This window comes from Colias croceus, chromosome 21 (assembly GCF_905220415.1).
Source record: "Colias croceus chromosome 21, ilColCroc2.1".
Taxonomy (NCBI): domain Eukaryota; kingdom Metazoa; phylum Arthropoda; class Insecta; order Lepidoptera; family Pieridae; genus Colias; species Colias croceus.
The window spans coordinates 4,474,086-4,488,878 of record NC_059557.1 but is presented as its reverse complement, the minus strand read 5'-3'; the positions used below and the strand labels follow the sequence as shown (position 1 = coordinate 4,488,878).

The 14,793-nt window shown below is 33.6% G+C and overlaps 1 protein-coding gene across 1 annotated transcript; it reads left to right on the top strand.

The window, feature by feature from the left end:
• The first annotated feature begins 151 nt into the window (after window positions 1-151).
• LOC123701344 (Hermansky-Pudlak syndrome 5 protein homolog) lies at window positions 152-6,948 on the top strand. The gene is made up of 5 exons (XM_045648777.1): window positions 152-406; window positions 1,309-1,419; window positions 1,811-2,047; window positions 2,287-4,542; window positions 5,013-6,948. The coding sequence occupies exons 1-5, from the start codon at window positions 311-313 to the stop codon at window positions 5,343-5,345; spliced, it is 3,033 nt and encodes a 1,010-aa protein (XP_045504733.1). The 5' UTR covers window positions 152-310; the 3' UTR covers window positions 5,346-6,948.
• Window positions 6,949-14,793: the final 7,845 nt, after the last annotated feature.

The window sequence follows — 14,793 nt, the reverse complement described above, 5'->3', positions numbered from 1 at the left end:
TAGAATGGATATGTATAGTGATTTTACGATTTTTAAATAGCAAAATTCCTGTGCAAAATTCAATATACTTCATTATCTGTATTGGTATTGCCACTTTAGTATAGTTTTGTTAACCTGTGCTCTGTGACATTTAAAAGGTACTCAAGTCAAAATCAAATTCACATTCAGATTTCAGAAAATTACCTACTGTCGCGATTAGCGAACTCATGAAAAATATAAACCTATATTTTGTTAAGAAATTGTTTATATTTTTATTAACTAAAGGATCATTTAATTGTTAACTTTATAAAATAAAATGTGCTAATAAATCATGTCTGACTCCAAATTACCACCCTTTCTCCTCCAGGAACTACCAGATATTACAGAAAGTGTAAATTTTCCCATCAAGAATATTCAACGAATTAAGGTTAGTTTCTATCAATGTATTTGGCAGTTATTCAAAGCATACACAGGTATCTCTAATAGGACAATGTTTTACAAATAGAATATAATAATAGACCATCATCAAGGTTAAAACAAGTGCTGTTTATCTAACATTTGAGATCATATTTAAATGTTCTATATTTAAATGCAAATTTCTTAGCAACATAATAAAACAACTTTAAAAAAAAACTAGTTATAAGATAAGCCTCTGTATAGTTTTATCGCTAAGATAAAAATTATAAACACCTAAATTAGTAAAAAAAAGTTCTTAAATTAATTTACTCAATAGAACTATTGTATGTATAATTTTTGGAATCCTGTTCTCTTACAAGTAATTTAGTTACTTATATTTTTTCCTGTTAATTGTATTCAATTGTTCATGTATTTGTTTTTATAATAAAAGTTACTTAAAGCTGCTATAGCATTAAGTATTCAATCGGTATTCTATAGTGACTAATTCAGTCTTTTACAAAGTTATCTCCAAGAAGGTTTTACCCCTTTTGTATTTATTTTATTTTATTAGTTTCCAAACAGCATATACTTACAACAATATAACAAACAAATTATTCAAGTACAATAAATAATTTTCTATGTATAAGCCTATTATATGGATACAAAATAATGTTTAGAGTGAAAGATATTAAAACAAATAAAAATAGTGTTACTACAACAATAAAAAAAATACAATAAAAGAAATACTTAGGATAACAAGATTTGACAATTATAGTAACTATTTACAGTTATATCTACACAGTTTTATCAATTTGAACTATAAGATCAAAAAAAACTTGAAAGGCAATTTTGTTAGACTCAAAAAAATATTTCAAGTAATCATTGTATTGAGAACATAAATTATTAATAAATAAAAATGTTTTTCTTTTTCAGTATACTTGCTTTGATGTATCAAAGTCTTTGATTGCATTTGGAGCAACAAGCGGAGGGATTTATGTTTTTAACAGATGGCCTTGTGAATTCATACAACTTATTCCTAATAAGGTAAAAACTAAAATATATCTTAATAATAACTTATCATTTATGAGAATATACTTAACACAATATACTAACTGCAGAGAAATAAGTGGAGGTGGTCTACAAACAACAATTTTTGAGGGACTGCCAAAAGATGTTTACACTAAATTTATGAAATACCTACATTAAGTTTTATAATATACAACATTTTTATACTCTTCAAGAGTTGTTCTTGTCTAATTTTCTTATTTCTCACGCTAGCAGCAATCATAAACCTTGGACTATTGATAACTTGGTGTCTGTTACAACAAGTTTTATAGTAACAATTAAATTATTGTTGTATGGTTGTTATCTAAACTAATATTATAAAGCTGAAGAGTTTGTTTGTTCTGAAGAGTTTTTTTTTTGGTTGTTTCAGGATGGGCCAGTAACTCGGCTAGCCATATCAGCTGATGAGAAGCACATCGGCTTTGCTAACGGCAAAGGCATGGTTACAGTAACAGAATGTGATCAGACGTTGAGCAGAAATTATTCAACAACATCGTCAAAGGAACACCTAGGAAATGAGGTTACAGCTATGATCTGGAGTCGGAATATGCTATTTAATGGAGATGATGTGGGCAAAATATCAGTTTTGCAGCTGCAGAGTTTTATCGTAAGTGATAACTATTATGTTTATTGCTATGAAATAAAATAAGTATGTTTTTAATTTAAATATTCAATAAAATGCAGAATAGAGCTGGTAAAAATTGAATGCTATTTTATTTTTATTTTTATTAATTATTGAATGCTAACAGCAATACAGTACTTATATAGATGTAGAAAAATAATTTTTATTCCTGCTATTAAGCTTATTTAAATATAGTTAAATTAACATTTTTTTCATTTTTTTAGGCAAAAACAATGTTCCACAGCTCATCTCAAACAATAATGAGTTTAGATTCGCGAATATGCCAACTGGACACAAGAGATTGCATGCTACTAGTCTCAACGTTAACTCGTTGCTATATTTGTAATACGGCACAAGAACAATACAGACAGATCGGCCAGAAACTGAGAGATGGTGAATTCGGAGCATGCTTTGTGACCACAGAAAAGACTATCAGTAATGGGACTTCAGAAAATAATGTCCAAGATATAACAGAAGTGAAGAAATATAACATAGTTGACGATGATGCAAGATTCGTTGTGGGTGACGAGTTTTCGAACACGCTTATCTATTGCGCAAGGCCGTCGTCTCGTGTATGGGAAGCGACTGTAGACGGCATGGTCCGTAGAACACATCAGTTCAAACAAGTACTAGCCAAACCGCCTATAAAGATCGTCACTGTTGAATCTTATGAAAATGAAAACCTTGATATTGAAAACACAACTGATTGTTCCCAAGGCCAGTCTGTAAATTTTTCACGAATATACTCAATGAATAGTGCCATTTTTTCGTATAATAAACACGCGTTATACTTTTTAAATATTCACAACTTGGACGATACTATTTGGTGTGCTTACAGTGATATTGTTGATTGCAAACTTTACCATGATATTTTGTATGTGTGGCTTTCTAATGGCTCTTTTGTAAGCTTGAAATTCATCAAAATTGACAAATTTTTAGTTAAATGCTACCTTGATGAGAAATATGTGTTGTGTGGAGAACTGTGTGCCTTGTATAAGAATTATTTGCTAGAAAACAATTTATCATTAAAAATGCATATTTTAGTAGGATTAAAAGAGAAGCTGAGAAACAATGGCTTGTTGAAATCTATTGAGGACTTTCTAGATGAAATCGAAAAGTTAAAACCTAGTGAAGCAACGCAGTTGAAGTCTGGGATATTTGTAGTTGATAACTCATATCATACGCAGTCACTATTAGATGATAATTTTGATACTAAGCATAGTGAAGATAATCTCTTCAATACACTTTCTCCAGAAGCATTACAGGCTTTGAAGGGGCTCAGTGAAACTGTATCTGGTAAATTCAATACAAGCAAAAAGATATTAAAAGAGAAATGGGAGGATTTTGAAGAAAAAATGAAATATTTAGGCACAGATAGAAACACACAAGATCTCACTCCCATAAGACAGCTACAAGACAATGAAAATGCCCCAAAATGGATAACGCGTGACGATTACACTTTCGAAGATACGCCTATAGTTTTAAACAATGATATTATATTTAAAGAATCTAGTCAGGAAACCATTGAAATAGACAATAATTTAGGAAGGAGCAAGGAAGATAAATTTTGTAAATTATTGTATCAATATGCAAGGTTAAGCTTAGTCAATAAGGAGTCAGAGTTGTCGAATTTAACCTCCATAATAGAGGATTATAGCTGTGATATACACGAAATACATGAACTAATGCTCTCATTAGAACAATATTGCGTATCCGTAGGAGCTTTAGACGATTCTAAATTTGTACCTAACAATATATTCCTTACTTATTTAAACACTACGTCGCGGAAAGGCGAGTTGCTAGAGTTAATAATAAACAATGAAGTTTTGTATAAATATTTTGTGGATTCATGCATATCTGCGAATGTGAAGACTCAGAAATTGATGAATATCGGCTGTGAATGTGGTTTCCCTTTGCCGTACATACGGACGAGTCAAATGCCTGTATTTTCGAATTTAATAGACGAGTTCATAGAGAGGCAATGGTCGAGTCAAACAAAGGAACAGTGCTATGAAATCTGTAAGCGGATGCCGTATTTGTGGAAGAAAATTTTGTACTTGAGACGGAATGAAGATTTGTTGCATGTTCTACGGATATTGTTACAAATGTTAGACGAAAGTTTGCTTCATTCGTTCTTACCACAGTTCACGTTGGATACCTGGGATCGAGCTATACAATTGTACGCGACTTTACACGCTAATATATGTCTAAATTGCAATAAAAAGTTTGATAATATATCCGTGAAAGATATGTTGAGTTGGGATGATCTAGGAGCGCTAATAATCAAGTCAATTGGGGGCAGAAACGCGATAAATGTGATGAAGAAACATGGAAGTTTAATAGATAGAAGCGCACTCACTATAAAGTTTTATCATACGAGTTTAATGGTGTGCTTGTACGAGAAATATGATGTGACAATCACAATACCTTTGGTGGATACTTTGTACAGTGCATATGAATTTGAAGAGTCAAGGATGGAGGTAAATATAAATGTACTTATATATTAATATCATAATACTATTTTTTGCATATGGTCTATTATAATTGTAATTATTTTAGAGAATGTTTCTATGCGAATGTGCACATAATTTTATTAATGTGATTGTGTCTCTGTTTACTTTTATTTCACATTGCAACGGAGCGACTATTATATTATGTACAATTTTTGTGTCTGCGGATAGCTAGCAGGCTAGTTAACAATAGCGACTACTTTTTACCATCTCATTTCCATGGAAATTTGCTTTGACTGTGCGGGAAAAGCAGCATGTGAAAATCTAGTATGACTTCTATGAAATGATATTACGATCTTACGTTTAATGTATGATATCATAACATTTATTATGCCAGGACAAATATTTTAACAAATTATTGTGTAGAAAAGTTAAAAATAAATGCAACTAACTGCTTTCAATAATATTCATTTATTTATTTCAATTAATTTATTTTCTAGGTGTGTTCTCTTCTCCAAGAAGCGTCGAGAGGAAATATAAATAATACAGCACTCCCGCTCATAGTAAGTGCGACATCGCAACACTGGGGCCTAGAAAATGTATACGAAATTATACAAAAACAAGCAAACACACAAATAAAACTAAACAATGTATTACAAATAATGACTCAAATGTATAAAGTATTAGATTGTTCATTATGTGGGTTGCCATTACAAAATGAATTTTTAATTCAAGATGGCGGCCTGTGGGCTTTCAAGTGTGGACATGTTTTTCATGGCGCGTGTTTAAGGTTGAATAAAATTAAATTGTGCCCGTCTTGTACGTTGCAATAGTTTTTTTTATGTATAAATGTTTTTTTTTGTGTGTGCTTATTGAGTTATTAATAAGTGTTATGGATATGCTATGATTATCTTACAAAACTATCATAATCTAAATACATAAATTAATTATTTAAATAATACCCGACCTAAAATATGCTCAAAGGTAGATTACATGGGTTGTTAAATTTTATGGGCCTATTAATTTTGTAACATGATACTTAATATATTTTAATATTTTCTTTCTTTATTTTTCGGAATATGGCAAATATCTTGATAGAAAATTTTACCTTACCTTTTTACTGTTTATTAACTACCCTTATATACCTTGTTTAACTATTGCTCTTGTATTCACACTAAATCTTAAGCGCTATGTAAAAAAAAATTGGTTGTTTGTAAAGTAGGTTTACGATCGAGATGTTTACGTGATAACTTAATGCAGTGGCAACGCTCGAGATGAGACGGGAGATCGGTCCGTCTCTCTCTTGTTATACCTGCGATCGCGCTCGTCAGGTTTTAGTGTGACACAAGTTTCTGAACATGTCACCCGACTAAAACGATTTTAAAGACGTTATCACGTCAAAATAAAATCTTCAAAAATGCTGTTTTTATGGTAGTATGATAGCGAAAATTAACCGATTCTCTTTTTTTTGTTTATGTTAATTTAACTCACATTTGAATATTCTGATAGCACATAATATATGGTTGGGCATGACAATAGCTTCCTAAATAAAATATGTAATAGCATATCCATAATACTATTATTTCATGAAATTATGTGTAGGTATGTGAACTTGCTTTAATCGAATATATTATGTTATGAAATGATATGAATGGCCTAGTATATGTTTGTATGGAATATATTTTTACATAGTTACATAGATATAACTGCAGGCTTTTATTTAAGTTTTAAGAGGCATTTATTTAGATATATATTTAATAAGGCATAGATACATAATAATTATTCGTTTTTTTTTATCTGTTTTGTTGACTAACTGAACTATTCTATGCTACTATAACCATCTTTATAATTTATTACTGACTGAAGAAAAAGTGCACAAAAAACATAAAATTGTATCACAGTTTTTTTTTAGTTAATTCATCCAAATTATCTGTAGAATACGTCTCACTGTTATTTATTATCCACCCATAAAATATAGAGAAGTAATAAGTGTCTATTTCAAAGCATTATTTCGCAGTGGCCATTGTTTTTACTAACCAAAAAAATTGAAGCGCCTATTAAGTTGTTATTTATCATGTAAGTTGCTTAAACTAAAAAAAGCAAACATTCAGGAATTGTAAATTTTTAATATTATCTAGTCTATTGCTTGAAATTTTTAACAAAACCACCTTTTAAATGAATTTATTATGTTTATGAACCTATTTGTTTTGTTATAATTTTTATAATCATTGAATACTAATACCTACTTAGTGCTTAAGCCAAAACTTATACGTTAAATCGTACCTATTGTACTTACTAAGAATTGTAATCATAAATATTATGTAAATATTATGTGTATATTTTTGTAAATGTAGTAGACATTGTAACCATATCAATGTTATATCGTATTCTTATAAATGTATTGAATGATATTAATAAAATAATATTGTATTTATATGGAGTTTATTTATTTCATGAAGCCCACTTCTTTTATCTGAGATACCTACTTAGTTAATATATTGTGATACATTGACCAAAATAAGCTGAACTAAGCAACTTTGCATTCTCATTTAAATTTTTACATCTTTCATAAGTGCTCAGCTCCGGTTGCAATTGGTTATTGTTTAAAGGGTATATATTATATTGCATATAGGTTTCCTCGATACACAGACTTTTCACTATGCAATTTTATTTTCTAATCATTAAGATATAAAGCAAATACAACAAAAAAATCTCTTGAGCTGTGTAGTAATATTTGTATAGATTTTTATGCTCGACCACACATGTGCAACATAAGCAATCGAATTTCATCTATTAGAATTTAGATCAAGAGCCCACGACGGCCAGACCTTTGTTATTTTATAAAAGTTGAAAGTTTTTCTGTATATATCTCCTATACAGATAAGAACAATCAGCGACTATCAAGTTACCAGCGCTGTAGTCGCAGCTTGCTGCGACTATGGCAGAAAGCTGAGTCAAGACCCTTTTCTGGAAATGCAGTGCACACACAGTACGAAATTCTCAGCGAACATGATGTCTAATTTTATGTCTAATTTTATGTATCGTACTTTCTTTCTTGTTCTATTTTGTGTTTTCTTCTTGTGTGTGTACCTTTTTCTAGGAATAAATGTTTTTTCTTTCTTCTTTCTTTCTTTCAAGTTTAGGTTTGGTTACACGTAGTCACACGTTACATATAGCCTATCTACCGTAGCACTTTGACAACGTGTGACTGCGGTTTTCCAAACATGACGATTTATCTCTACAATATGGTGGAATATTGCATACTTCAGAGTTCTGGGGCCTTAGACAAAGTAACAATTACAAAACGATAACGAAGTTAGAAATCGCAAAAATGTATGGGATTCACATTAGATAGACCACGTGATCTAACGCGGCGTATGTCAATCCCATACATTTTTGCCTTTTCTAACTTCGTTATCGTTTTGTAATTGTTACTTTGTCTACGGCCCCAGAATAGTATTTTATTATTGTCAATTTACAACGAAGGCATCTTGGTAGTGTCTACTGGGTCCATTTACTTGCAACTAAGTACATCAGCAACTTTGTTCAGTTCAGTATTCTGAAAATCTTTTTAATTTTTAGTTTTTTTTACTTTTTATATAAAATAGCGAAGGTTTGTCCGTCGTGGGCTCTTGATCTATATTATTTTCTATTCTTTCGGTTTTGTGCCTAAAGGGCAGCCGATGCCATCTATCGAGCAATTTATTTATTTATTTATTTATTGATACTTTATTGCTCTTACAAATTACAAATTGAGACTTAAACTAGGATACATTGTAACAAACGGCGGCCTTATCGCTAAATAGCGATTTCTTCCAGACAACCGGTTGTACAGAGAGAAATTAAGTAAGGGATAGGAGTAGGGCAGAGCATAAATAAATATATGAACAAAAATAAAAACAAGAAGAGTTATAAAAAAATGAAATAAAATAACAACATAATATACAAGCCACAAAATTAATTAATTAATATACATACATTCATAAATAGATTACATGCATATGAGAAGAGATAAAATAATATAATATAATTATATACTGATAAAATATATAATATATTACACATAATATAAATCTTAGATATAAATATACTAGGGTAATTGAGAAAAATAATAATCACGAACCATATTTTTAAAAATGTTCCGAGATTGCGCCTTCTTTATTGGTTCCGGCAATGCGTTCCATAATTTAATTGCACGAACAGTGAAGGAGTTACCCAGAAAGCCTGTATGATGAGCTGGCATTCTTAACCGGAGCATTTCCGATGAGCGGACAGAGTCTCCGTTTTCTCCTCTGAACACAAAATTGTCCTTAAGATATTTTGGTGTTTTGGGGTTAAATAAAACTTGGTATAGTAGTTGCAGCACATGAGCATCCCGGCGAAATCGAATGGGTAGCCACTTGAGCTGAGAACGAAACTCAGAGACGTGGTCATATTTCCGCAGACCAAATATAAAGCGGATACAAAGATTTTGGAGACGTTCGAGCTTGTTTAATTGGTCTACGGAAATATCAACATAACTTACATCGGCGTAGTCAAGTATGGGTAAAAGGAGGGATTGTGCTAGGAGAATTTTGGTTGGGATGGGAAGAAAATATTGAAGACGACGGAGTGAACCAGCAGTTGCATAGACTTTCTTACATACCTCCTTAATATGACAGCTCCACGAGAGAGTGCTGTCTAAGTACACTCCAAGGTTTCTTACGGCTTCACTATAAGGAATAGGTGTGCCGTCGACTAAAATAGGAGGGAGATTCACCCAGTTAACCCTTGCAATCAAGGAAGGGCTGCCAACAATGATAACTTGAGTTTTTAAGGGATTCACTAGAAGACCGTAATCCGAACTCCAAGTTACAATGCTGCTCAAGTCCTTGTTGACCGAAACGATTGCCTGGGGTAAATCATCAAGGGCAGATTGTGTATAGATTTGGAGATCGTCGGCATACATGTGGTAGTCGCACGTTAACCTGTTTGAGATAGTGTTAATAAATATTGAAAATAACAACGGAGACAGGACTCCGCCTTGCGGGACACCAGCACTAACATCACACCATGACGACTCAACCTCGTCTATACGTATACGCTGACGACGCCCATGTAAGTAACTGTAAAACCAGTCATTTACTGAAGCCGATATATTTAAAGAACTTAATATGCTCAGCAGTATATCAAAGTCGACAGTGTTAAATGCATTGCTGAAGTCCAATAATGTTAGAACCGTGAGCTTTTTATTATCCATTCCATGACGAATATCGTCGGTTATTTTAACAAGTGCAGTGGCCGTACTATGACCGGATCGGAAACCGGACTGGAAGGGATTAAGGAGATCGTGTAGGTTTAAGAATCTATGTAGTTGTTCATATACTAACTTTTCAAGGATTTTAGATAGGAAAGGCAGGATAGAAATAGGACGATAATCGGAAAAGGAAGATGGATTTATTTTCTTAGGTAAAGGGATAAGGTGGGAGTCTTTCCAGGACTTAGGAAAAGTACTAGTGGATAGGGAATGGTTAAGGATGTGAGTTATAACCGGGATTATTAGATCTAGGATGGGTAGAATCATTTTACGACCAATACAATCGCTGCCAACAGCATTCGATGCAATGGATAATACACCCCGCCTAACATCATTCTCGCTAAAACATCTAAACACAAAAGGTGGGTAGTTAGGTGCTGGTGTTTCTGAAACCGATTTTAATGTAAGTTGCTTATTTAAATTATTAAGAACGAATGGGGTATTCGAAAAATGCTGATTCAGTAGTTCAAGATTTAAAGAAGCATTATTGGATATATTACGCTGTTTACCAATCCCCAACGTTTTCAGAAATTTCCATATTATGGGAGGATCACCACTCTCTACAGAGGCATGGAAGTATCGTCTTTGTGCGTCTCTACAACATGTATTACAACGATTCCTTATCTTGTGGTACCTTTCACGACTCTCGTCAGACTTTGTCCGCTTATACTTGCTCTTGGCTCTAGCTTTAGCTTTGAGAAGACATTTTAAATCTTCAGAAAGCCATGGAGCAGGTAAATGTTTTATTTTAATCCGCCGAAGTGGAGCGTGTACATCGTAGAGATTCGATAAACAGTTGTTAAAAAAGGCCACTTTTTCATTTACACAAGCGGAAGATAAGAGCGGAGACCAATCAATGTTACGGGCATCGCGTTGAAGTGCATCTATATCAACAGCATTAAAATTTCGACGAAGGATGAATTTAGGTTTTTCTTTAGGAGGGCGGATATTACAGGACAGGTACAGGAGATCGTGGTGTGAAAACGCGTCAGCAGGGAGCTGTCCGTGTTGATACACCAGATCAGGACAGGATGTAATTATAAGGTCGAGGAGCGACGGCACGCAGTTCGGGACATGATGTGTGGAGTTGAGAGGAAGGAAGCTAAGGTTGTGCGAGTCCACAATAGACAACAATCTACGAGAACGGCTGTCCTTCTTAAGGAGGCATGTATTAAAGTCTCCCATAAATATGCAATGTTTGTATAAAGGAATTAATTTATCGAATATCGAATCTAAAGAGGAAAAATAATCAATTAACAAGGAGGGACTATAGAAAACGCCAAGGAGTACTTTACAATGGGACAGGATGATTTCAAGGATAAGGTGTTCTGCAGCATCTGAAGGAGGAGGCTGGGGTGATTGAGATATAACAGAATAGGGAATGTGGGATCGAAGGTAAATCGCAACGCCCCCACCAGTTTTACCAGTGCGGTCGTTGCGAATAAGATGATAGCCTGGGAGAGAATAGGAGGACGAAGGTAAACAGGGCTTAAACCAGGATTCAGATATTAGGATTGCGTGGATATGACTTGACTCGAACGATGTAAGCATGTCTGAATAGTGAGCCGGGATGCTTTGTGCGTTAATATGTACCACGTTGAAAGTTTTTGGGCTATCAGAGAATACATTGAAAAGTGCATCATTAAGAGGGACAAAACTTGTGCTAAAATAACTACCTTCACTGTCAGAATCCGTGCTAAGTGACACAAAGCTATCACTGGATGTATCAGCAACAATCGACATTAACACAAAACAAACGAATATATAAAGTAATTATATGTATGTAATTAAAATAGACTAAATAAATATTTTATAGGGCTTATAATTTAATATATAAAACACTAAATTTAATATAATGTTAGTTTGTACAGACCAGCATCTGAAAGAAATAAATTTTTAACATTGTGCAAAAAGACTTGTATCTTTGACAGTAAATTTGAATGACAGATAGAAGAAAGAAGTAATGCTTGTCAGTGGCAAATGTAAACAAAAATATTCTATAAAATTGTAAGGTGAAATTAATATTTAACTACCAACATAAAAATAAAAGCGATATATATATATTATATAAAGAAGACATAAAAGAGAATTTAGTAATAAGTTACATTATATGTTACAAGTGACGTAATCCGATACAAAATATGTATATTACTGACAAGCAGCTATTCATCAAATGGTGGGCAAATATTAATAAACTAAGTTTGATAATACAAATTTTATAAAATGAAAAAAAAAAAAATGAGAAGAATAAACAAGATTACTTTCTTTGGACTCGGCGTGTACGAAGATTTGGGGCCGTGGAATCCTTTGTATTATCTGGCTGTGCACCACGAACAGGGCCTGCAGGAGCAGAATCAGATACAGGGCCAGGGATTGCTTCAAGTTCCGTTTGAGAGGAGATTTTATACCGCTTTCCTTGACTAGTAATGAAAATGATTCCATCCTTGGTCCAGCAGTTAGCAATTCCAAACCGTTGACGGGCCGCCATGAATGTATCATGTCTGGGTTTTGTCAAAAACTCAGAGATGGTTATGCCAGACCCTTTAAGGTTACTTTTAGAAAACCAGATCCGGTTCCTCTCTCCAAGGACCTTAAACTTCATTAGAACAGGCCTGGGTCTGTTGTTGTCGGTGCGACCAATTCTGTGACATTCATTTAAATCTTCAGAGATGTCCCCAATGTCTCCGTGCTGAGCGAGAGCCTTAGTCACAACATTGGCAGTATTCTCCTTTTGCGTCTCAGGAACACCATGAACAAGAAGAATTTTGCGCCTGCTTCTCATCTCTTGTTTGTCATAAAGTTTAGAGAGCATGTCGACTTGAGATTGTATACAGTGGAGAGATGTCATAACAAGACCGCGGAACATGTAAAACTCGGATGAAATATTAGCATTGGGGTTACCTGGATTTTGTGAGGACATATCTAATTGGCGTTGGAAATCTTCCATTCTGTCCTTAAACATTTGAGACATCTGCGCAACTGATTGTTTAATGTCATCCATATTGTGTGCTTCAGAATTTGTGTAGTAAAGTTGTCAAAAAGTGATGTGATATTATAAAGGATATTTATACTGGTATGTACAAACTTTTAAATCAGCATAATACAACTTTTAACATGAAAATCAAAATAAATATTTAATTTAAACTTTCGAATCTTAACAAAAAACGTGTGCTCTTTTTGACAATCTACCCCCGAAAAAAAGTGAAACATTATTTCAATCATTTACAATAAGGTTTCGATGGCGGCTACTGTTGTATTTTAATTCATGTAAGCATGACATGATTAGACTGCTAATAATGCTTTCAAAAATATTTTATTTATCTTGAAAAGAATATAAAAAACACGTCCTCTATTGTATCGTGGCCTGAAATGATCTAAGTGGCCTGACCACTTCAATCAAGATTAGTGATCTTTCTTAGTCGCATTCGAACATTTACGTGATTATTATAAGTTACTAGAGGTCCGCCCCGGCTTCGCCCGTGGTACATATTTCGCAATAAAAGGTAGCCTATGTCCTTTCTCGGGTATCAAAATATCTCCATACCAAATTTCATGCAAATTGGTTCAGTAGTTTAGGCGTGATTGAGTAACAGACAGACATAGAGAGTTACTTTCGCATTTATAATATTAGTATGGACTATGGATTTACAACAATTATTATAATTATAGCATTTATAGCTGCAATCTTAGATTACAAAATAAAGTACAGATGGAGCATGACAACCGCCCGTCGCCCTTGTCAAAGAAAATACGAAATCAAAAACAAATACGTCGCTGCACCAGTGCTATAGCGCATATAGTGTCATGCAATACGTCAAAAAGGGTTTGCAATTTTAGTAAAAAAATGCCGTCTTGTGATAATAAAACGCTGTAAAATTTGTTCCCGAAAACAAAAAAAAAGATAAAACATCGTTTAGAGCTGGCCACACACGCTAGGGTGTACCTGACAGGTTTGCCTGTACAGGTCACCTGTTCAGGTATACCGGAGCGTGTATGTTACAGAGCTGTGCAAGTTTTCACACCTGTTCAGGCGACAGAAAAAATATTGAAAATTGATAGTTTTTACGCGTGGGTATACCTGTACAGTTTAACTGAGCAGGCAAACCTGAGCGTGTATGGGGCGGTTCGACGTAGTCGTCAGTTGTCCAGTGAGTGCTAGCAGGGAAACCGATCTTTTTTGGCTTCAATATTATCATTTTGCATACACGTGCATATGTGTAAAGGAGTCACAGCTGCTAATAGTTTGAGATACGTCTTTTCATCCATTCGTAGATAGTTGCAAAAATCATTCGGCTGAAATCTCAATTCTTTTAACAAGTTTACACGAGAGTACTCTTTTCTTTGCAATAACCATGGCTTGCACCATCGTTCACGGTATCTTCGTTTATATTTCTTTTTCTTCAATAAAATAAATAATAAACCAATTAATGCTACTGCGTCGATATCAAGCGCCGCGGCCGAGGGCATGGTTTCAAATGAAAGTTTGTGCAGGTTTACTGCTGCGTATATGTCCTCTTCTTAACTCAATTTTACCTGACAGGCGTAACTGCACAGGCAAACCTGTCAGGTACACCCTAGCGCGTATGGCCAGCTTTACAGGTTTTCTGTAGATTATTTGGCTTATTTATTTCTTTAATACGAATAATAATTTTACAGATATGAAGGAATATAAAACTTCAACGTATGTTGCCAGTATTTTGAAAATGAATTTGCCATTTTTATTGGTAAAACGGTAAAATGGTTAAAAGATCTTCAGGGTAATGCTGTTGGATTTTTCGATCGTGAATGTGATTATTTGTATAGTGCACTAAAGGTTCATGATAATTATAAGATTATTTTAATAAGCATAATACATTATTTTGTTACTTTTATAAAGCTTAAAAACGTCATAGTCGTTTTCGCTAGCGATTTAATTTATGTGAACTCCATGATGGATATGATGAAAATAAAATGTCCCGTATTCTCGACTAAAAACTACCGCTTAT